Source organism: Delphinus delphis, chromosome 5, assembly GCF_949987515.2.
Source record: "Delphinus delphis chromosome 5, mDelDel1.2, whole genome shotgun sequence".
NCBI lineage: Eukaryota > Metazoa > Chordata > Mammalia > Artiodactyla > Delphinidae > Delphinus > Delphinus delphis.
In genome coordinates, this window is record NC_082687.1 from 54,089,853 (window position 1) to 54,114,267 (window position 24,415).

General features: G+C 36.7%; 1 protein-coding gene across 4 annotated transcripts in view; it reads left to right on the forward strand.

Annotated features, from left to right (window-relative positions):
- Positions 1–24,415, forward strand: part of CENPC (centromere protein C) — an 89,967-nt gene that overhangs the window by 14,422 nt on the left and 51,130 nt on the right. For 3 of the 4 annotated variants that reach the window (XR_009519546.1, XM_060012450.1, XM_060012448.1), the window contains exons 5-8: positions 6,490–6,595; positions 17,161–17,446; positions 18,693–18,908; positions 22,269–22,879. Coding sequence is in view for 3 of the 4 variants with exons in the window: in XM_060012450.1 (XP_059868433.1) it covers positions 6,490–6,595; positions 17,161–17,446; positions 18,693–18,908; positions 22,269–22,879 (1,219 nt within the window). In the remaining variant the exon portion in view is untranslated. The remainder of the gene's footprint in view (positions 1–6,489; positions 6,596–17,160; positions 17,447–18,692; positions 18,909–22,268; positions 22,880–24,415) is intronic. The other variant, XM_060012451.1, reaches the window with a different exon arrangement.

Consider the following 24,415-nt stretch of genomic DNA (forward strand, 5'->3'; position numbering starts at 1 on the left):
CTGGAGAGTTTTTATCATAAATGGGTGTTGAATTTTGTCAGAAGCTTTTTCTTCATCTATTGAGATGACCATATGGTTTTTATTCTTCAGTTTGTTAATGTGGTGTATCACATTGATTAATTTGCATTTATTGAAGAATCCTTGCATCCCTGGGATAAATCCTACTTGGTCATGGTGTATGATCCTTTTAATGTGTTGTTAGATTCTGTTTGCTAGTATTTTTTTGAGGATTTTTGCGTCTATGTTCAGCAGTGATATTGGTCTGTAATTTTCTTTTCTTGTGATATCTTTGTCTGGTTTTGGTATCAGGGTGATGGTGGCCTCACAGAATGAGTTTGGGAGTGTTCATCTCTCTGCAATTTTTTGGAAGAGTTTGAGAATGATAGGTGTTAACTCTTCTCTAAACGCTTGGTAGAATTCAACTGTGAAGCCATCTGGTCCTGGACTTTTGTTTGTTGGAAGATTTTTAGTTACAGTTTAGATTTCATTACTTGTGATTGGTCTGTTTATATTTTCTATTTCTTCCTGGTTCAGTCTCGGAAGTTTGTACCTTTCCAAGAATTTGTTCATTTCTTCTGGGTTTTCCATTTTATTGGCATATAGTTCCTTGTAGTAGTGTCTTATGATTCTTTGTATTTCTGTGATGTCAGTTGTAATTGCTCCTTTTTAATTTCTAACTTTTCTTTTCTACAAATTTATTTAATTAATTTATTTTTGTCTGCATTGGGTCTTCGTTGCTGCACGTGAGCTTTCTCTAGTTTTGGTGAGCGGGGGCTACTCTTCGTTGTGCTGCGCATGCTTCTCATTGCTATGGCTTCTTTTGTTGTGAAGCACAGGCCCTAGAGTGAGTGGCTTTAGTAGTTGTGATTCATGGGCTCAGTAGTTGTGGCTCATGGGCTCTGGAGTGCAGGCTCAGTAGTTGTGGCGCACGGGCTTAGTTGCTCCGCGGCATGTGGGATCTTCCTGCACCAGGGCTTGTACCCGTGTCCCCTGCGTTGGCAGGCATGATTCTTAACCACTGTGCCACCAGAGAAGTCCCTCATTTCTAATTTTATTGATTTGAGTTCTCTCCCTTTTTTTCTTGATGATCCTGGCTAAGGGTTTATCAATTTTGTTTATCTTCTCAAAGAACCAACTTTAGTTTCATTGATCTTTGCTATTATTTTCTTCATTTCTGTTTCATTTATTTCTGGTCTGATCTTTATGGCTTCTTTCCTTCTACTAATTTTGGGATTTCTTTGTTCTTCTTTCTCTTTTTGCTTTAGGTGTAAGATTAGATCATTTATTTGAGAGTTTTTTTGTTTCTTGAGGTGACATTGAATTGGTATAAACTTCCCTCTTGGAACTGCTTTTGCTGTGTCCCATAGGTTTGGGGCCGTTGTGTTTTCATTGTCATTTGTTTCTATGTATTTTTTATTTCCTCTTTGATTTCTTCAGTGATCTCTTGGTTATTTAGCAGCACACTGTTTAGCTTCCATATGTATTTTTTTTTTTTTTTACAGTTTTTTTTCCTGTAATTGATTTCTAATCTCATAGCCGTGTGGTCGGAAAAGATGCTTGATACGATTTCAGTTTTCTTAAATAACGCAAGGCTTGATTTGTGACCCAAGATGTGATCTATCCTGGAGAATGTTCCATGTGCACTTGAGAAGAAAGTGTATTCTGCTGCTTTTGGGTGGAATGTCCTGTAAATTTCAATTAAACCTGTCTGGTCTATTGTGTCATTTAAAGCTGGTATTTCATTACTTGTTTTCTGTCTGGACGATCTGTCCTCTGGTGTGAGTGGGGTGTTTTAAGTCCCCCACTATTATTGTGTTACTGTTGTTTTCCCCTTTTATGGCTGCTAGCATTTGCCTTATGTTTATGTTGGGTACATAAATACTTATAATTGTTATATCTTCTTGGATTGATCTCTTGATCATTATGTAGTGTCCTTCCTTATCTCTTGTAACAGTCTTCATTTTAAAGTCTGTTTTGTCTTACATGAGTATTGCTACTCCAGCTTTCTTTTGACTTCCATATTCATGGAATGTCTTTTTTCATCCCCTCACTTTCAGTCTGTATGTGTCCCTAGATCTGAAGTGGGTTTCTTGTAGACAGCATATATATGGGTCTTGTTTTTGTATCCATTCAGCCAGTCTGTGTATTTTGGTCGGAGCATTTAATCCATTTACATTCAAGGTAATTATTGATACCTATGTTCCTATTACCATTTTCTTAATTGTCTTGGTTTGTTTTTGTGGGTCTTTTTCTTTTCCGCCTAGAGAAGTTCCTTTCACATTTGTCACAAAGCTGGTTTGGTGGTGCTGAATTCTCTTAACTTTTGCTTATCTGTAAACATTTTGATTTGTCCATCAAATCTGAATGAGATCCTTGCTGGGTAGAGTAATCTTGGTTGTAGGATTTTTCCTTTTATCCCTTGAAATATATCCTGCCACTCCCTTCTGGCCTGCAGAGTTTCTGCTGAAAAATAAGATGATAACTGTATGGGGATTCCTTTGTATGTTATTTGTTGCTTTACCCTTGCTGCTTTTAGTATTTTTGCTTTGAATTTAATTTTTGTTAGTTTGATTAATATGTGTCTTGGTGTGTTTCTCCTAGGGTTTATCCTGTATAGGACTCTCTGTGCTTCCTGGACTTGGGTGGCTATTTCCTTTCCCATGTTAGGGAAGTTTTTAACTATAATCTCTTCAAATATTTTTTCTGACCCTTTCTCTTTCTTTTCTTCTTCTGGGACCCCTATAATTCAGATATTGGTGCATTTAATGTTGTCCCAGAGGTCTCGGAGACCGTTCTCAATTCTCTTCTTTCTTTTCTCTTTATTCTGCTCTTCGGCAGTTATTTCCACTATTCTCTTTCAGCTCACTTATTTGTTCTTCCGCCTCAGGTATTCTGCTATTGATTCCTTCTAGAGTATTTTTCATTCTAGTTATTGTGATGTTCATCACTGTTTGTTTTTTAGTTCTTCTAGGTCTTTGTTATATATTTCTTGTATTTTCTCGATCCATGCCTCCATTCTATTTCTGAGATTTTGGAACATCTTTACCATCATTACTCTGAATTCTTTTTCAGGTTGGTTGCCTATTTCTTCTTCATTTATTTGGTCTTGTAGGTTTTTACCTTGCTTCTTCATCTGTAACATATTTTTTTGTTGTCTCATCTTTTTATTTTTTTGGTGGGTGGGGCTGTGTTCCTGTCTTACAGGTTGTTTGGCCTGAGGCGTCGGCACTGGAGCTTGCAAGCAGTTGGGTGGAGCTGGGTCTTGGTGCTAAGATGAGGACCTCTGGGAAACCTCACTCTGATTAATATTCCTTGGGGTATGAGGTTCTCTGTTAGTCTAGCAGTTTGGACTCCGCGTTCCCACAACAGGAGCTCATGCCTGACCCCCAGCTTGGGAGCCAAGATCCTACAAGCTGCACCGTGTGGCAGAAAAACAAAACAAAACAAAAACAAAAGGCAAAAGTATAACAAAGAATAAAAAATAAAATAAAATTAGAAAAGTAAAAATTCATTAGAAAATATATATATAAATGAAACAACAACAAGGTAAAACAGAACCAGAACAGGAAAAAAAAAAAAAAGAAAAATCCAAACAAACCAGAGAAGGCCTTTGCTGTGGGGTGGCAGGACCTAGGTTCAAGACCCATGGGGCTGGAAAAGTCCCTGAGGGGGGCTTCCCTGGTGGCACAGTGGTTGCGGGTCCGCCTGCCGATGCAGGGGACACGGGTTTGTGCCCCGGTACGGGAAGATGCCACATGCGGCGGAGCGGCTAGGCCCATGAGCCATGACCACTGAGCCTGCACATCCGGAGCCTGTGCTCCGCAACAGAAGAGGCCACAACAGTGAGAGGCCCGCGTACCGCAAAAAAAAAAAAAAAAAAAGAAAGTGCCTGAGGGGACCTTGAGTGTAGGGGTTTTGGCCTGGGACCCCAGCAGACTAGCTGGTTCCTCTCTGATTCCCCAATCCCCTGAAGGTCTCTCCCTGTCCTGCCAATCCCCTCGCCATGGGTGGGCCCCTCCTGAACATGGGAACTCCTCGCCTCCCCCGGCCACCCCTCAGGAGCACTGGTCCCGTATTGCCTCTACTTTTCCTCCCCACGTGTCCCACCTGGTCACTTGGGGGTTCCTCCTGTCCCCATAGGTGTCTGAGGTCCCCCACTGGTGCCTGGTAGATGCTCTAGCTGTGTGGAGACACGAATTCCATGTCCTCCTACTCCGCCATCTTGACTCTGCTCCCCCCATACATCCTTTAACAACTCTTCTGTTTGCAGGCCCTACCTGGAGCCCCTCTTTTAGAGGTCATTGTACCTTGAAAAACTGAACTTCGGGGTTTCTCCTTAAACATAAATCTGTCAGCTTCTGGGCTTACTTCATTGTTAGCATGTTTCTGGTCTTTCTGGGCTGCTCAGTTGCTACTACTCTGCTTTCCAACCTAAAAGAGTTTATTGATGTCTCTCATCTACTCCCTTCTCTTTCTCTTCATCCTTCTGGGTTTATACATTTAAAAAAATCCTTAGTGGGACTTCCCTGGTGATGCATTGCTTAAGAATCTGCCTGCCAATGCAGGGGGCACGAGTTTGATCCCTGGTCTGGGAAGATCCCACATGCCATGGAGCAGCTAAGCCTGTGTGCCACAGCTACTGAACCTGTACTCTAGATCCCACGAGCCACAACTACTGAGCCCATGTGCCACAACTACTGAAGCCTGTGCGCCTAGAGTCCGTGCTCCACAACAGGAGAACCACTTCAATGAGGAGCCTGCACACTGCAACGAAGAGTAACCCCCGCTCGCCACAACTAGAGAAAGCCTGCGCACAGCAGCAAAGACCCAATGCCGACAAAAATAAATAAATTAAATAAATTTAAAAAAAAAAGAATGCATTAAAAAAAATCCTTGGTGAGGTTTCAAAAGGGAGTAGAATATAATGAAAACTTGCTTTTGTTACTTTACGTAATTGAGTTCCATAGTGTATCCGCTGAACTAGCAATGTAGTGGCTCCATTATTTACATATTTCCCTATTGGTAGATTTTTAGATTTTTTTCCCTCTATTCATTATAATAATGATGTAGTGAACACCTTTGTTTATGTCTCCTTGTTTGCATTTGTAAATTGAATTTCTCTAGGATATGTACTTCTAAAACGAAATTGTTAAGTATTGTCAATTTATTCTTCAGAATGGTCTATTAGTTTACTTTCCCACTTGTAATGTGTGAATGAGATTTCTCTTTTCTAGAATTAAAAAATTTATGACTTGATATATTTCAAATTTTCAAAAGAAAGCACGTTATGTACATAAGGTATTAAAAATAACATAAATGAATACCCATGTGCCCATTTCTCAATGTTAGAAATACCAGTACCTTTGAAGCACCTGTGTGCCCCTTTGTGATCTTATTTTTTGCCTCTCCTTCCTGCACAGAGGTAACCACTGTGTTGAATTTCATGTTCATCATTCCCATCTTTTGCTTTATAGCTTTACCACACGTGCATGTGTGCTGACATTTGTGTCAATATTTCTTTCACTACTTAAGACAGGTCCTGCTACCATTCACATGTTGGGTGCTTCACTAGATAGGACTCATGAGACTCCACTTGTAGTTAGTTGTACTCATGACTGAGATTTGTTATAGGCGTATAGTCAGGATACACAGCCAGATCAGTAAGAGAAAAGTACGCATCAGGCAGAGTATGGTGGAATCCATGTCAGGCTCTCCAAAGGGGCCACACAGAGTGCACTCTTTGCATCCAGCAGTAAAATGCTATAAAACATGTACAGTCTTTCTGCCCTGGGAAGCCTTTTGAGATTTAGCCTGTTTTTATTGGGAGCTGGTTATATTGGTCCCCTCTGCCCACCAAAATTCTGTATTGTCTGAAGGAAAGAAGGAAGGTGTTCACCATAAATCACATTGTTTATACAAACAGTCTAGGCAGGCTGGCATAACCAGTTGGTAATGGAGGAAACATTCTGAAAGCCAAGACTCTGTGTGCCAGCCAAGGGCTAGTCCTGTAAGCAGGTTTTTAAGTGATCAGGCCTGGTGCATTAACTCTTTCCTGCATAGAGTGAATTTCTAAATACTATATATATTTAGTGTTTTACATGTTTTTGCATCTATTCTGAACTTAACGTAAATGAGATTATATACTTGTGTGACTTTCTTTTTGTTTAACATAATCATTCATGTATGCTGTAGTTTATTCCTTTCACTGTTGTATTTGTGATATTGTGATATATGACTATACGGTAATTTATTTATCCAGTCTTCTGGCAGATTAGGTTTTTAAAAGTTGTTCAGAGCAACATTGCTTCTGTGATAGGTTATATGAAATTTCAGCTTTACTATGAAATTGGTTTCTAAGGAGTTAAGTATGCAGCTTTACCAGCTGGTTTATTGTTTTTAAAAATACTTTCTTTTTTCAATTTAAGAACAAATGTGTTTAATCAAAATTGGTAATTTAATAGAATAGATCTAATGTTGTATCTCTTTTAGACTCAGTGCCAGAAATCACATCCAAAGTCAGGTACAGTTTCTTCAAGGAAGAAAGAAGCCCCTCTGCAGTTAATTGTGGAACCAAGTGAAGCTGTCAACAAATCAGGTTGGTAGCATCCCCATGGGTGATATTTGCCTAGATATATTTAAAGAGTTAGGGGCTCCCTTGGTGGCGCAGTGGTTGAGAGTCCGCCTGCTGATGCAGGGGACACGGGTTCGTGCCCTGGTCTGGGAAGACCCCACATGCCGCGGAGTGGCTGGGCCCGTGAGCCATGGCCGCTGGGCCTGCGCGTCCGGAGCCTGTGCTCCGCAACAGGAGAGGCCACAACAGTGAGAGGCCCGCGTACCGCAAAAAAAAAAAAAAAAAAAAAGAAAAGAGAAATGCTGAAGGTAGCACATGTGTCGGCTTGAGTCACAAGGTCAGGGTCAGCCTAGACAGAATTGTGAAATGGATGAAGTTGTTTCTGAGTCCCTCTCAAGTCCACTGTCAGTGTATTTTTTTAAAAAAAAAAACATGAATAAGTTTTATTTTTAATTTTATTGAAATATAGTTGATTTACAATGTTGTGTTTAATTTCTGCTACACAGCAGAGTGACTCAGTTATACATATATATTCTTTTCCATTATGGTTTATCATAGGATACTGAATATAGTTCCCTGTGCTATATAGTAGGACCTTGTTGTTTATCCGTCCTATATATAATAGTTTGCATCTGCTAATCCCAAGCTCCCAATCCTTCCCCCCCCACTTCCCCTCAGCAACCACAAGTGTGTTCTTTATATCTGTGAGTTCATTTTTGTTTCATAGATATGTTCATTTGTGTTGTATTTTAGATTCCATATATAAGTGATATATGGTATTTGTCTTTCTGACTTACTTCATTTAGTCTGATAATCTCTAGGTCTATCCATGTTGCTGCAAGTGGCATTACTTCTTTCTTTTTAATGGCTGAGTAATATTCCATTGTATATATGTGCCACATCTTTATCCATTCATCCAACTGTGGACATTTAGGTTGTTTCCATGTCTTGGCTATTGTAAATAGTGCTGCTATGAACAAAGGGGTGCAAGTATCTTTTTGAATTATCGTTTTATCTGGGTATATGACCAGGAGTGGGATTGCTGGATCATTTGGCAACTCTGTTTTTAGTTGTTTTTTTTTTTGCGGTACACGGGCCTCTCACTGTTGTGGCCTCTCCTGTTGTGGAGCACAGGCTCCAGAGGTGCAGGCTCTGGATGTGTAGGCTCAGCAGCCATGGCTCATGGGCCCAGCCGCTCTGCGCCATGTGGGATCTTCCTGGACCGGGGCACGAACCCGTGTTCCCTGCATCGGCAGGTGGACTCTCAACCACTGCGCCACCAGGGAAACCCTATTTTTAGTGTTTTGAGGAACCTTCATACTGTTTTCTATAGTGGCTGCACCAATTTACATTCCTACCAACAGTGTAAGAGCGTTCCCGTTTCTCCACACCCTCTCCAGCATTTATTATTTGTAGACTTTTTAATGATGGCCATTCCGACCGGTGTGAGGTGGTACCTCGTTGTTTTGATTTGCGGAATAATAAGTTTTATCTGATTATTATGTGTGTTTTTGTTTTAGTGGTAGGAGCATTGTTCATAAGATGTGGTAAGAGACATTAACTAAGAATTATTATAGGGACCATAGCTTTAAGAGTTTTCAAGTAGATTTTTCTTTTCTTCTTTTTTTTTTTTTAATATTTATCATCTCATACAGTTTCTGTGGGTCAGGAATTCAGAAGCAGCTTAGTTAGGTGGTGCTGGCTTGTAATCTCATGAGGTGGTAGTCAAGATGATGGCCAGGGTTGCAGTCATCTGAAGGCTTGACTGAGGCTAAGGATGAATTTCCAAGATGACACTCATGTGGGTCTGGTTGCCGGCAGGAAGCCTTAATTTCCTCCCATGTGGGCCTCTCCATGGGCTCCTTGAGCATTTTTTTTTTTAACTAAGGTATAATTTACGTAATATTAGTTTCAGGAATACAACATAATGATTTGATATTTGAATATATGTGGTCAGTGTTTTTTCTCTCTGTTGCATTTCCTTAAGTCATTTATATGTGCTGCCAGTTTTTAAAGTTTTATTTGCATTTTTCAAATTAGAAAAGTCCTTCATTTGGGGTGAGTCAAAGATTTAAAAGAAAAAGCTACTAATCATTACTCCCCTCATCCTGCTGAGGTAGCCTTGAATCCTTCCATATCTTCATTGGTGCTCCTGAACGAACACATATATAAACATGTTTGTGCGTGCACGCGTGCTTTCAGAAGAGGCTTTTACAATTTCCTTTTATACCAGCAATGTAAGAAAGTACCTTTCACCTGATAGAGTATTTACTATTCTATTGAACTTTTTGCCAATTTGATCACTATTACATGATCTCAATGTTACTTTAGTGATTACCACTGAGTTTGAACACCTTTTCATAAGTTTACTGGCTATTTGAAATACCTTTTTATCTTTTCATATCCTTTGCCCATTTGTTTTTTCTAGTTTATGGGAGATCTTTAAATTGAGTATCTGTAACTGTTTATCTGTAATTTGTGTAATTTATCTGTTATTTATCAGATATTTTTCCAAATGATCCCTAGACTATTACAGATTTTGGTTATAGTATCTTATATGATGGATAACGTTTTTTATTTTAATTGTCAAATGTGTGTGTGTTTGTTTTTTTCAATAGCTTTTGAGTTTCCTGTTTTGGTTAAAAGGTCTGTTTTGTCCTAATGGTATATGTAATATCTTACATTTTCATCTTAACATCTTTTTTTCTTTTTAATTTAAATTCTTAATCCATCTGGAATGTGCTTTGGTGTATAATGTGGCATAATGTTATAATTTTATTTTCTTCCTTATGGTCAGTTGTGCTAGTTCCTTTTATTAATTACATAATCCATTCTCATATGAATGTGCTACTTTTATCATGTATTAAATCTCATATATCATTCAATATACTTTTGAATTTTGGTCCATTTGTTTATTCTTAATGTCAACACAATACTGTTTTACTAATTGTAGTTTTATAGCACATGCTGATATAAAGGTATCTATTTATATATATACTTCTGATACATGCCACTCTTCTGCCATTCTTAGACCTTTTTAATTTCTATGAATTTTGTGTATTCAGTTTCCAATAAAATTTTGTTGTGATGTTAACTAAAGTTGCATTTAATTTGTATAGTAATTTTGTGAAAATTCATATTTTTGCGTCATTTAGGTTTTCTACTTAAGAACAAATATGTCATATATTTACATCCTTCAAAATTGTGTGAAGGGTACTGTCAATAGCATGAAAGGATAACCCACAAAATGGGGGAAAATAATTGCATATAGTATATCTCATAAGGCAGTGGTCTCCAACCTTTTTGGCACCATGGAGCGGTTTTGTGGAAGACAATTTTTCCATGGACTGGGGGTGGGGGGGGGCGGGTGGTTTTGGTGTGATTCAAGCACATTACCTTTATTGTGCACTTTATTTCTATTATTATTACATTGTAAGATCCAGTGAAATAATTATACAACTCACCATAATGCAGCATCAGTGGGAGCCCTGAGCTTGTTTTCACTTGCCAGTCACTGATAGGGTTTTGATATGAGTCTGCAAGCAATTGATTTATTATGGTCTCTGTGCAGTCAGACCTCTCTGCTAATGATAATCTGTATTTGCATCTGCTCCCCAGCGCTAGAGTCACCACCTCTGTTCTACCTCACATTAGATTCTCATAAGGAGCATGCAAGCTAGATCCCTTGCATGTGCAGTTCACAGTAGGGTTCGTGCTCCTATGAGAATCTAATGCCACCGATGATCTGACAGGAGGTGGGGCTCAGGTGGTAATGCTAGCAATGGGGAGCAGCTGTAAATACAGGTGAAGCTTTGCTCATTCACCTAATGCTCACCTCCTGCTGTGTGGCCCAGTTCCTAACAGGCCATGGACCATTACTGGTCTGTGGCCTGGGGGTTGGGGACCCCTGTAATAAGGGATTTATATCCAGAATACATAAAGACTTCCTGTAACTCAACAACAACAAAAATAAACATCCCAACTGAAAAGAGAAGAGGACTTGAATAGACATTTGTCCAGTTGGCCAATGAATGTGTTTTACCTGCCTTCACTAATTGAGTTTGGTTTCAGACTTGCATGTCCTTCAAGTGGCTTGTAACCTGAACAAGGTATTTGCCTGAGTTGTTTTCTGGGAACTTCAGGTCAGCTGCATCTAGTTTGTGCTGAGCTGGTTAAGACTGAATAGAACCATCCTTCAACTGGTTATGCTTAAGGGTCCACTCCAGTAACCTTTTGACCGTGCAGAGACCTGTGCAGAGTGATGATTATTGCAACTTTTTTTCAGTCACCTTTCCCCAAGCTCCCCACACCTCAGATCATCTTGCTTGGCTGCCTTGCAAATAAACCCTCTCTTTGCTGCAAACCTTGTTGTCTCAGCATTTTGGCTTGCTATGCATCTGGCAAGCTGATAACAACTACATGAAAAGTTGTTCAACATTGTTAGTCATTAGGGAAAATGCAAATCAAAACCCCACGGAGATACCACTTTATACATATTAGGATGGATATTATTACTTTTTAAATAAAAGATGTTGAGGATGTGGAATTTATAGAAACCCACATGCATTATGCAGCCAGTGGAAAAAGTTTGGTGGTTCCTCAAAAAATTAGGTATTAAGTAGCATTTCTACTTCTAGGTTTATATTCAAAAGAATTGAAAACAGGAACTCAAACAGATACTTACACCCCAATGTTCATAGCAGTATGATTCATAATACCCAAAAGGTGGAAGCAACCAAAGTGTCCCATGAACGAGTGAATGGACAAACAACATGTGGTACATGTGTAGAGTGGAATATTATTCAACCATAAAAAGGAATGAAGTTCTGATACATGCTACAACATGGAAGAACCTTAGAAACATTATGCTAAATGAATGTACTGGACTTTCCTGTTGTCTTTCCCTTAGTGATTTCTAGTCTTGATTTCTTTATGGCATAGCATATATACACTATGTCATTTCATTTTAGTTCTTTAAAATTTGTGAAGATTTGTTTTATTTGTTTTATGACCCAAGATATTGTCTGCCTTTATGAATGCTTCATGGGCATTTGAAAAACAAGTATTCCATTGTTGAGTGCAGTTGACCATAAATGTCAATTATGTTGTATTACTAATTTTTATACATTGTTTGATGCAGTTTGCTAAAATTTTGAGAACTTTTTGCATCTAAATTAATGAGAGATAGTGGTCTGTAGTTTTCTTTTTTATGCTGTATTTGTATGGTTTTGGTATCAAGGTAATGCTCACCAACCTTATAAAATGAGTTGGAAATTATTCTCCCTTCTGATTCCTAGAAGGGCTTATGTAAAATTAATTTTAATTCTCTGATTTTTTGGTATAATATTCTCCAGTGATATCATCTGGTCTGTGACATTTCTTTTTCAAGAGCTTTTAAGTTACAAATTCAATTCTCTAATAGTTATAGGACTATTTAGGTTATTTATTTTATCTTGGCACATTTTTGATTGTTTATTGTTTTTGAAGAATTGGTCCATTTCTTCTAAGTGGTTGAGTTTATCGGCATAAAGTTGTACATAGTATTACTTTGTTATCCTTTTTTTTTTTTTTTTTTTTTTTTTGTGGTACACGGGCTTCTCACTGTTGTGGCCTCTCCCGTTGCGAAGCACAGGCTCTGGACGCGCAGGCTCAGCGGCCATGGCTCACGGGCCTAGCCACTCCGCGGCATGTGGGATCTTCCCGGACCGGGGCACGAACCCGTGTCCCCTGCATTGGCAGGCGGACTCTCAACCACTGCCCACCAGGGAAGCCCCACTTTGTTATCCTTTTAATGGCTGCAGGATCTGTTGTGATACACCGTTTTATTCTGGATATTGTTGATTTGTGTCTTGTCTTTTTGCCTTTGTTAATTTTGTTACAGGATTATCATTTTTATTCACTGTTTTAAAAGAACTAGCTTCCTGTTTCAGTAAGTTTTTGTGTTTTCCTGTTTTTAGTTTCATTGATTTCTGCTCTTATTTTCTCCATTCTTGTCCTTGGTTTGGGTTTATTTTGCTCCTTTTTTTAGTTTTTGAGGTAGAAACTTTATTTTATACTTTAGTTTATAATCCAGTACTATTTTATTAAATTTGTTACTCAAACTGTTCCAGCTTTGGCCATTAGAAAGCTCTTTCACTGGCTCCTATGCCCCTTTGATGGACCCCATTTTTGTTGTTATTGCTGTTGTTTTTAACATTTCCTTACCTTCTGGAACTACAGGATGCTCCAGGCCCAACTTACCCTAGAATCAGCCATTTCTCCAAGGAGCCAGTGGTTCCTTTTACTGGAGGATGGTATTAGGAACCAAGATCTGGGTGCTAGGTGTGCTGTTTCTCCTGGGGCATTAATGCTTCAAGACTGTCTCAACTGACAGAGCAAGGAAATATATGTGTGTATGGTAACTGGTATATATACACATATCTATAAATATTTTTCTGTGTAACTGTATCTGTATTAAGTTAAACATGAATTCATATTGATGTTTCCAACTGTAATTTATTACCACATGGGTTATTCTTGCTTCTTAGCCTTGCTTATCTGTAAACGTCCACTCTGTGTGTAAGAAACTTGGCACTTACCTTTCACCATCTACCTACTTAACTTTTTGTTCCTATATACATGTATAACAGTATCAGAATTGTTGACTTAAACCCATGGAAAACAATTTTATCTACTGGAGTACAGTGCTTATGTACAATTTCTTTATTGTACTTAATTTACAATATTGTGTTAGTTTCAGGTGTACAGCAAAAGTGATTTGGTTATATATATATATGTATACATACATATACTTTTTTCTTGATTCTTTTTCATTATAGGTTATTATAAGATACTGAATATAGTCCTGTGCTACACAATAAATCCTTGGTTGTTTATCTATTTTATATATGACAATGTGTATCTGTTAATCCCGTACTCCTAATTTATCCCTCTCCCTCCTTCCTCTTCGGTAACCATAAGTTTGTTTTGTGTCTGTGAGTCTGTTTGTGTTTTGTTTTATTTTTCAGATTTCACATATAAGTGATATCATATAATATTTGTCTTTGTCTGTCTGACTTACTTCACTTAGTATGACAATGTTATGTACAATTTCTTTAGCTTTTAGTTTTACAGACTCCATTTCTAACCTTACTTAGGTCAGCATTTTTCCTCACCCCCGTAAGTGAGGTTGTTTGTATGTATCATGTCATATATCATATCATATATCATATCACATCATATATCATAGAATGTGGTATATGTGATAACTGTGTGACTTCCAAGGTTAGGACATAAAGGGCTTCTGCTTGGCTCCCTCCCTTTCTCCTTATTTCCCTCTTAGGATACACTCTACCTCATAACCCAGACATCATGCTGTGAGGAAGCCCAAACTAGCCTACTTGCAGACATACATAGACAGCAATATTTCTTCGGCCTGCTGCCAGCTTCAGATGTTAGACATGTGAGTAAGCAAGCTTTCAAATCGTTCCAGGCCCCAGACTTCATGGAGTAGAGACAAGTCATCCCTGCTTGTGCCCTGCCAAATTCCGGCCCCACAGAATAAGTGAACATAATATATGGTGGTTTTATGCAGCCAAGGCATGGAGTTACTTATTATGCAGACAGAGTAACTAGAACAACTCCCTAATTCCCAACTGATACACTGTTGTCATATATTTTATTCCTGTTATCCTCTATTTTAATTCTGCTATGTATTTTGATATCTTTTATGTCTATAAGACTTTATTTTTGTTTTAATCAGTCAGTGTTTATATTTACACATACATCACTGTGCTCTTTATTCCTTTTAAAAAATGATTTTAAAAAATTAAAAAAATGATTTTAAAAAAGTACAGTTCTTGGCACTAAGGACAGTCAGGTTGTCCAACTGTCACCACCATCCATCCACAGAACTTATTCATCTTGTAAAACTGAACCCATTAAACAATCTCCCCCTACCCCCAGCCGCTGGTAACCACACTTCTACATTCTGTTTCTGAATTTGACTACTCTAAATACCTCATATGAGTGGAATTGTTCAGCTTTTGTCCTTTTGCAACTGGCTTATTTCACTTAGCATAATGTCCTCAAGTGTCAGCCAGGTTGTAGTGTGTGTCAGGATTTCCTTTATAAAGCTGAATAATATTTCACTGTATGTATACCATATTTTGTTTTGTCCATTTATCCATTGATGGACATTTAGGTGGTTTCCACCTTTTGTCTTTTGTGAATAATGTTGCTGTGAGCACAGATGTACAAGTACCTCTTGCAGCCCCTGCTTTCAATCTTTTTGGATATATAGGCAAAAAAGGAATTATTAGATCATATGGTAATTGCATTTTTAATTTCTTGAGGAGCGACCAAGCTATCTTCCATAGTGGCTGCATCATTTTACATTCCCACCAGCTGTGCGCAAGGGTTCCAGTTTTTCTGTATACTCACCAACACTTGTTAACTTGTTATTTTCTCCTTCCCTCCCTCCCTCCCTCCCTTCCCCCCTTCCCATCCTAATGGGTGTGAAGTAGTATCTCATTGTGGATTTGTTCATCATTATCGTCATTAGGGAATTTTAAATTAAAACAACAGTTAGATACCACTACACAGCTATAATGGCTAAGATCCAAAAGCTGGGTCTCTTTTGTAACTCCTGTTTCTTTGAGAGTTTCTGTCTTTTCATTTGTTTCAAGAGAATTTATAATTGAACATTAAGACATTTTTATGGTGGTTGGTTTAAATAAATTCTTGTTAAATAATTCCAGCATCTGATTCATATTGTCCATTTGCATCCATTGATCGTATTTTCTTCTTCAGATAGTGTTTTTTCTTTTTTAAAAATTTTTATTATGATGAATCATTTTGATTGTATCCTCAACATTTTGGTTATTATGTTAAGGGACTCTTCACTGTATTTCAGTCTTGTTATAGTTGCCCTGTTTTGGTTTAATGTGAAGGCTCTTGCCTATTTTTGTGGAGTTTATTTCCAATGACATTTAAGTGTTTATAGAGTTCTAGCAGTGGTATTTTGGTTTGTTTCATTTTCTGATGCTACAGGGGATTCACCACATTATCCGTTGTTGCTTAAGGCTTGAGGTTCCTAGCAAATACACCTTCTTCCAGCTTTCAGAGTTCTGTTGTTATTGTTTGTTTAAGTTGTACTTAAAGGGAGAAGCAGGAGAAAGTGAGTCTATGTAATTTTGTTCCAGAACCAAAAGCCATTTTGGCTTATTTTAAATTTTTAATCTTTTCTTTTTGAGAGTATGAATCAGTATGAGTACTACCCAGCCATTCTACTTTTTCTTTGATATTTGAAGGTTAAGGGTTAAGAGAATATATATTTCTCTTTATATAGCTATAAAGATATATGTGTATAATATATATTCTCTTTGTATAGATATAAAGAGGTATGTGTATATATTCTCCCTATATATACATATATTTTATATAACTATATATGTATCTGTTCTATATGTATATGTGTATGTATATGTATAAAAGTGTGATCATCTAGCTGCCCTAGTTTACCCAACTCTTAACCTAAAGATTGAATCTCATAATTTCTCTAGGATTACCTGTTACTTATTTTAGCTATGTAAAGATTTATTTAAATCTTTGAAAGAATTTTTATTTTATTGTGGTAAGAACATTTTATTTTATTTATTTTTAAAAATTTTATTTATTTTTGGCTGCATTGGGTCTTTGTTGCCGCGCACGGGCTTTCTCTAGTTGCGGCAGGCGGGGGCTACTCTTCATTGCAGTGTGCTCATTGCGGTGGCTTCTCTTGTTGCAGAGCATGGGCTCTAGGCATGTGGGCTTCAGTAGTTGCAGCACGTTGGTTCAGTAGTTGTGGTGCATGGGCCCTAGAGTGCACGGGCTTCAGTAGTTGCGGCATGCGGGCTCAGGAGTTGTGGCACACGGCCTCAATAGTTGTGGCTTGTGGGCTCTAGAGTGCAGGCTCAGTAGTTGTGGCACATGGGTTTGTTTAGTTGCTCTGCGGCATGTGGGAATCTTCCTAGACCAGGGCTCGAACCTGTGTCCCCTGCGTTGGCAGGTGGACTCTTAATCACTGCACCACCTGGGAAGTCCCAGTAAGAACATTTTTACATGAGATCTTCCCTCTCAACAGATTTTTAAGTGTACAATAGAGTATTGTTATGTATAGGCACAATGTTGTACTCTAGATCTCTAAAACTTATTTATCTTGAATAACTGAAACTTTACACCTGTTAATTAACAACTGCGAATTTCTCCCTTCTCCCAGTCACTGGCAACCATTATTCAAATCTCTCCTTCTCTGAGTTTGACTATATTCAAATCTTGAATAAATTTACTATATCAATAATATTAACTGTGAATTTTCTCTGTTTGAGGATTTTATTCATTTTAGAACTGTGGAGCATGGACCAAATACACCTTTCAGTTTATTAATTTCATAAATTAGAACTCTTAAAGTACTTGTGTATTTTAATCCTAGATCTTTGATTATAAACTTAATGACCTGTGAGTCTTCTGGAAACTTTCTAATGAAATTGTTGCCATATTTTAAAAAGCACATTTCGTTCTAGTATTATTATTTAAAGAGTTTTCAATATCTTCATGTAATTTTCTTCTAGTTCAGGCCCATGAGGTTCATCAGGAAATTTTGGCAACTGATGTTCATTCTAACAATACATCTGACTCGAGAAAAATGTCAAGTAAAAAACTAAAAGATCATCACAATGAAGCTGATGAGGAATTTTACTTATCTATTGGCTTACCTTCTGATCATCTGGATGCAAAAGCATCTTCATTGCAAAAGACTATTCCATCTGTTGCCCAAAAGAGAGAGACCTATACTTCTGAAAATTCAGTAAATATGCTGCCTTCAAGTACAGAGATTTCTCATAAAACCAAAAAAAGGTGAATTTTTGTTTATTTAAAAGATATTAATCTTACTATAACTATTTTATCTTATGTTAAAAAGTGAGTAATTTAGTCTTTTAGGTATTTTATAGTAAGTATTGAGGAATATTAACATGTTTTGAGAAAAACATATACATTCAGTATATATTCAGTTTATATTTAATATGGAAGGCCTTAAAGTGTTCATCAGAGACGTTTGGGGGTAAATTTTTCTGTGGTCTTTGGAAAAGCATGTTTTTTTCTTTTTTCTTTAAGATTTTTATTTTAAAATACTGTAGACATACAGAAGATAACAATAGGCACTCACATATTCAGATTTGACATATGTGAATATTTTGTTATATTCAGATATTTTTCTTTTTAAAAAATGTTTTTTATTGAAGTATAGTTGAATTACAATGTTGCGTTAATTACTGCTGTACAGCATTGTGACTCAGTTATACATATATATACGTTCTTTTTCATATTCTTTTCCTTTATGGTTTATCACAGGATGTTTTTTTTTCCTTATAATAAGTTTTCTATAACTTCCTAAGAGAAACAATTTGTATTTTCTCTATGTTATTTTTAATTATAAGGGTAGGTATATATCAGGTCATCTCAGGGTAGCAAAGAGTAAGTTTTGTTGAGGATGAGTTGTGGTAAACCCACATCCATTTCTTGGGGCTTTCCCTTTGGCCTTTAAGAAGCAAAATAGATTGTTCAAGGTCCTTTGGTATTGGGAACCTCTGCCATGAGTGTAATATCTTTCTAGGGTCTTGTGTGATTCTTGGAGCTGAGGAGTTAAGTACATTCTAAGATTTTGCTATTCACAGTGTGATCTGCAGCTCAGAATCGAGAGCAGTGGCATTATCTGGAAGCCTGTTAGAAATATAGAATCTCAAACCCTATGCTAGACCTACTGAATCAGAATCTACATTTTAATAAGATTCTCCAGATGATTCAAATTCATATTAAATGTTTGAGAACTAGTGTTCTAAGCTACACATTTCTTTGTTATATGATTTAGCCATTCTTTTTCTCTCTTATTTTTTTCTATCAACAAATACAAAATTTAATTTTTCTGAGCAATTTGCCTTGTGTATGTTGTGTAAGAGAAACACAGCAGCATTTATAATTTTTAAATAAAGGCCCACTGGAAAATTTTGTAAGCAGTTGTATTGTTACTGTAAGGGAGTTCAGGAATACTTATAACTCAACAAATGGTGGGAACATTCATCATGTCTTCCTTTTAACCTTTTAGGTTAAACTTTGAAGATAAAGATGATTTGAAGAAAGTAGAAGTAACGAATAAAGTATCAGAAATAGAGGATAAAGTTTCAGAAGGACCACAAGAGAGGAAACAGTTAGGAACATCTCAAAAAAGAATACAAGATTCAGAATGTGAAGATCAACCACAAGCTAGAAAGAGTTTTTCAACATTGTTTTTAGAAACTGTAAAAAGAAAAGGTGAATCCAGGTGAGTTATTAAGAAATGGTCCACATTTTTCTTTCACATTCTTTGAACAGTATCTAAGGATTCTTAGTGATATTTAACTAGAAGTTAATCTTAATTGACACAATTTTTAATTGAAATTATGTCTAACCCATAAGGAGAGAGTAGTTTCTTACCAGTAAATTAATTCCAAAGCCATCATTTAAGGGATATTAAATTAGATGTGAAAGAAAGGTTTATTCAGCTTTCATTGCTTCTGTTCATCAGCACTTTCTAGTACGTATGAGATCAAAGAATAAAGACAGTATTTAGAAATAAAATTATGTCAAGGTGCCTGTATTTCACTGTTAAGTGTTTTAAATATTTTTTCTATTTCTTTTGATTGTGTTAGTAAAAGGATAGTCCTAAAATAAGTTTTAATCTGTTTTTGCTTACTTAAAAACCTTCAGTGGTTCTACAATATCCATACAGTGATTCTTAACTGGCTGCACATTAGAGTTAACTAGAATTAATAGCAGCTAGGGTTGAGAAGCACTGGTCTACAGAATAACTTGAGATTTGTCAGCTAGTATTTAAGGCCTTCACTGTCACTAGTGAACTGTTTCTACCAACTTGTCATACATATTTGCAGTTGTCCTGGCTTTGGCGTACCTTTTCCCCTTGTCGTATGCCAATTTATATTTTATTCTAAGGTCCATGGTTGTAGGCTTCTGATTTTTTCCAAGTCCCACTCCAGTGTTTTTTAAAATAGTTCCTTGCCTTGTATTATAGTTTAGCTATTTTATATATCTTTCTTAGTAGGTTAAGACATAAGCCCTTCTTTCCAGGAGTTTAGTTTCTTTTGTATTTTCTGTGAGATCTATCAGAATGCTAGTGAATATATTAGGAAGGTTTTATAAAAAACATATTGAGTGAATGAAATTCCTCTTTGGTTCAGTCTGTGTTCCATAGTTGACTCCTCCCTCCCCCTACCCCTCCAGTCTTCTTCCCTCTCCCCTCGCCTTTCTCTCTGTGTGTGTGTGTGTGTGTGTGTGTGTGTGTGTGTGTGTGTGTGTATATGCAGTATATATATACACATATATATATGTGGCATCCTTTATCCCTTGTATGGATGTTGTCCCCATAATCTGATAGAAATATGTTACACTTAGGGGCTAATTATATCTATGTCCAAAAAAGTAATTAAGTATTTTTTAATGTGCTGTGTTTTTTTTTTGAAAAACTAGCGAGTAAAGTGTATGTTTAATTGCTGTAGCCAGATGTAACTACTCACTATTACTTGTGCTTTCCTGCTCCGTTTCTGTGCTTATGCTCTTCCTTATGATTGTCTTTCTTGTATTTCCTCATGACCAAATCATATCCATTCTTCAAGATCCAACTCAAATGCTGCAGAGTCTTTCTTGATTTTTTCCACCTAGCCCAGAAATTTACATTTCACAGTGCTGGAGGCTGGGAAGTCCAAGATCAAGGCTCAGGTAGATTCACTGTCTGGCGAGGCTTGCTTCCTGGTTCATGGATGTCTATCTTATTGCTATAACCTTAAATGGTAGAAGGTAGTGAGGGGGCTTTCTGGGGTCTCTTTTATAAAGATACTAATTCATTCATGAGCCATTCCACCCTAATGACCTGATCACTTCGTAAAGTCCCCACCCTCAAATACCATCACGTTGGGGATTAGGTTTCAATTTGTGAATTTTTGAAGGATATAAACATTTGATCTATAGTAAGTGTCAAAGTTGTTTCCTAAGGATAGCTTTGGCTTGAATAACCTTGAAGTTATGGAAGTCTCTTTAATAGAGGAGTGGATTTAGAGAGTTCTTGTTGGCTGGTTTCAGAAGGCTTTATTTTTAAATACTTAGCATTACTTCTTTAATATATAGAATTAATAGATATTACAGATAACATACAATAAAGCAAATTAAACATTTATATCAGATTGGCTTTTTCTTTAAGTGCTGAAAAATAATATTTCTGTTTAAACATGGTCTTCTATTTATATATTATGTGGTCTATTTATATTGACTTCGCTTTTTTATTAGATTTTTTAGAGTTTTCTAATTATATAAACTTGTAAGTCTACCTATTAGAAGACAGTATATTTCTTAGCATATATGTGTATAAATTTTTTACATTATAAGGTTTTATCAGGGGTTTGAGATTAGGGAAGTAGAGAAGGCATTTTCATTTTATAATCTTTTTTTATATCTTAAAAATGAGAAAAAAAACTAGACATGATAATCCAGTTCTTCCATTCTTGCTTTTCTTCTACTGTGTATAAAAATAGTTAAGCATCCTTACTCAGGTGAAAAAGGCAGAAACAGGAGTGTATATGCTGGCTTTGGAATTTGGATGTTTACCCTAGGTGTTTAATTTTGCATATTCACTCCAATATGTGGTTTGCTCAAAGCTGTTGTCATAAAAAGGAGGGAAATGCAAAATGACTCCATCAGATTACCATCTTTTGAATAATTCCATCCTTCTTTAGAAAATTTTTCCAACTAATTGGAAGAGATGCTGTGTAAGCCCAGTGTGCTTACCTTTCTAGATACACTTCATTTATTTCTATACTCTGCTTACAGTATTAAAACACTATGAAAATGTGTGAATTATCCAACTTGGAGTGAATTTTTACATCATATAATTTAGTCTGTAATTTTGTAGTGTTTTATTAGACTATTAGACTAGAAGGTATCTCAGAAATAATCTTGTTAAGGGATGTTAAGGGATTCAGGCCCCAAGAAACATCTATATAAACAAAATATAACATTATATATAATAATGGCATGCATTTTTGTACTGTAAGTCAATGTATCTGGGCTATATTTATACATCTCTGGGTTTTATCTGTTTAATGTATGTAATGAATAGGGGAATGTCAAATTAGTTGATGCAGTAGAGATTCCTTCCAGCTCTAAATTTCTATGATCCCATTAGTGTAATAAATGAGTATGCTCAGATATTATAGAAATGTAAAAGGAGGGAAGGGTTTTTAAAAAAAATATTTATTTACTTATATTTGGCTGCGTTGGGTCTTAGTTGTGGCACACGGGATCTTCCGTTGTGGTGCACGGGCTCCTCATTGTGGTGCATGGGCTTCTCTCTAGTTGTGGCGTGCGGTCTCAGTAGTTGCAGCACATGGGTTCAGTAGTTGTGGCCTGCAGGCTTAGTTGCCCCATGGCATGTGAGATGTTAGTTTCCTGACCAGGGATCGAACCCACATCCCCTGCGTTGAAAGGCGGATCCTTAACCACTGGACCACCAGGGAAGTCCCAGGAAGGATTTTAATGGGGAAGGAAAAATTGAGGGGACATGTGAACTGCTCTTTAAAGCAAAGGTAAAAGCTTTACTTTTTGAGCTATTATTTATTGTAACATTCTGTTTTAGTTCTGTTGTTAGGCATATAGCAACTGCTCCACCTCATTTATCTCCTGCAAATAATATGAAGTTATTAGAAGATGAATTTATAATTGATGAATCAGATAAAAGTTTTGCCAATCAACCATGGATTACTATACCAAGAAAGACTGGGCCTCTGAAACAATGCACAGTATCTCCTGCTGAGAGCACTGTACTCCTTCAAAGGAAGAAGTCAAGAGAAAAACATGACAGTGTATCATCTACAAGTTTGAAAAGTGGCAAACATCCTGGTAAAGCTCACCCAGTAGAGAAATCTCAGTCCTCTGAACAAAAAATACTGGGTGGGAGTTGTGCTTTGATAGATGAAATGGAAAATAATTGTAAATCTTCAAAATATGAAATGTATTCTGAGAATGCAAAAAAATCATCTGGAAACAAAAGGACTATAAAACAAAAACGGGGAACAAAATTTAAGGCCAGTGTAGTTGAAGAACAAGTTGACATGGAACAATCTAAAGGTAAAAATATAAATATATCACATACTGCCCAAGACAGGTTCCAAAGAAATTCAGACCGAAATATGGATGAGGGTGAAGAGATAAGTGTTCACACTTCCAAAAAACAGTTGCTACCTCTGGGTAAGTATTTATATTTATATGTATAAATACGTACAACGTGAGTATTTATATGTTATGTAAAGTGGTAGAATATTATTCTACCACTTTGTGTTTTTGTGATACTCCTATTTAGCTTTGGGAAGTAGGCAAAGTAAACGTAAATCTATACAGAGCCTCAAAAGCCTACAAACTCTTTTCTAGAATCTCTTTATTTTACATATAATTCAACTCCAGGTCAACTCCAGGTCACTTGACTTTTGTGTAGCTTCTAAAATGGCAGCATATATAAAGGGAAAAGTAAAAGGTAAAGAAAGGCTTAGTAAACCAGGTAGTTACCAGAACACAAATAAGACAGCATTATATATTCTTGAGGCTTATTAAAATATAAATTGGGGAAAAATTAAGCTAGTGGGGCTAGTTCTTGTAGATAAAAGTTAATACTCTTCTATTCCATTATTTACTCATTATTTATTTATTATCCAAACTGGGACGTTTGAGAATGGGAGAGGATGTCAGGACAGTAAGCATAAACTGGGATTGTCCTGTCAAACCTGAAATATGGCCACTCTCCTTATGTCATCACTGTATAGTGATTGAGATTTGTAATGGTGACACTATCATGAAGAAAAGATCAATTTGTGCTTTTTGTATCACTTTTTTTAATTGAAGTATAGTTGTGTTTCAGATGTACAGCAAAGTGAATCAGTTATACATGCGCACACACACACACACACACATATATTCTTTTTCATGTTCTTTTCCCTTATAGGTTATTACAAAATATTGAGTATAGTTCCCTGTGCTATATAATAGGTACTTGTTGGTTATCTATTTCATATATAGTAGTGTGTATATGTTAATTTCCAAACTCCTAATTTATCTGCCCTTCCCCCCACCTTTCCCCTTTGGTAACCATAAGTTTGTTTTGTATGTCTGTGAGTCTATTTCTGTTTTGAAAATAAGTTCATTTGTATCTTTTTTTTTTTGGTAGATCCACATATAAGGGACATTATATGATATTTGTCTTTGTCTGGCTTACTTCGCTGAGTATGATATTCTCTAGGTCTATCCATGTTGCTGCAAATGGCATTGTTTCATTCTTTTTTTATGGCTGAGTAATATTCCATAGTGTATATATATACACACACACACACCACACACACACATTATACATCACACCTTCTTTATCCATTCATTTGTGGATGGACATTTAGGTTGCTTCCATGTCTTGGCTATAGTAAATAGTGCTGCAGTGAACATTGGGGTGCATGTATCTTTTCCAATTACAGTTTTCTCTGGATATATGCCCAAGAGTGGGATTGCAGATCATATGGTAACGCTATCTTTAGTTTTTTTTTAGCATCTTTATCGGAGTATAATTGCTCTCTTTAGTTTTTTAAGGAACTTCCATACTGTACTCCACAGTGGCTGCACCAATTTACATTCCCACTAACAGGGTAGGAGGGTTCCTTTTCCTCCACACCCTCTCCAGCATTTGCTATTTGTAGACTTTTTGATGATGGCCATTCAGACTGGTGGGAGGTGATACCTCATTGT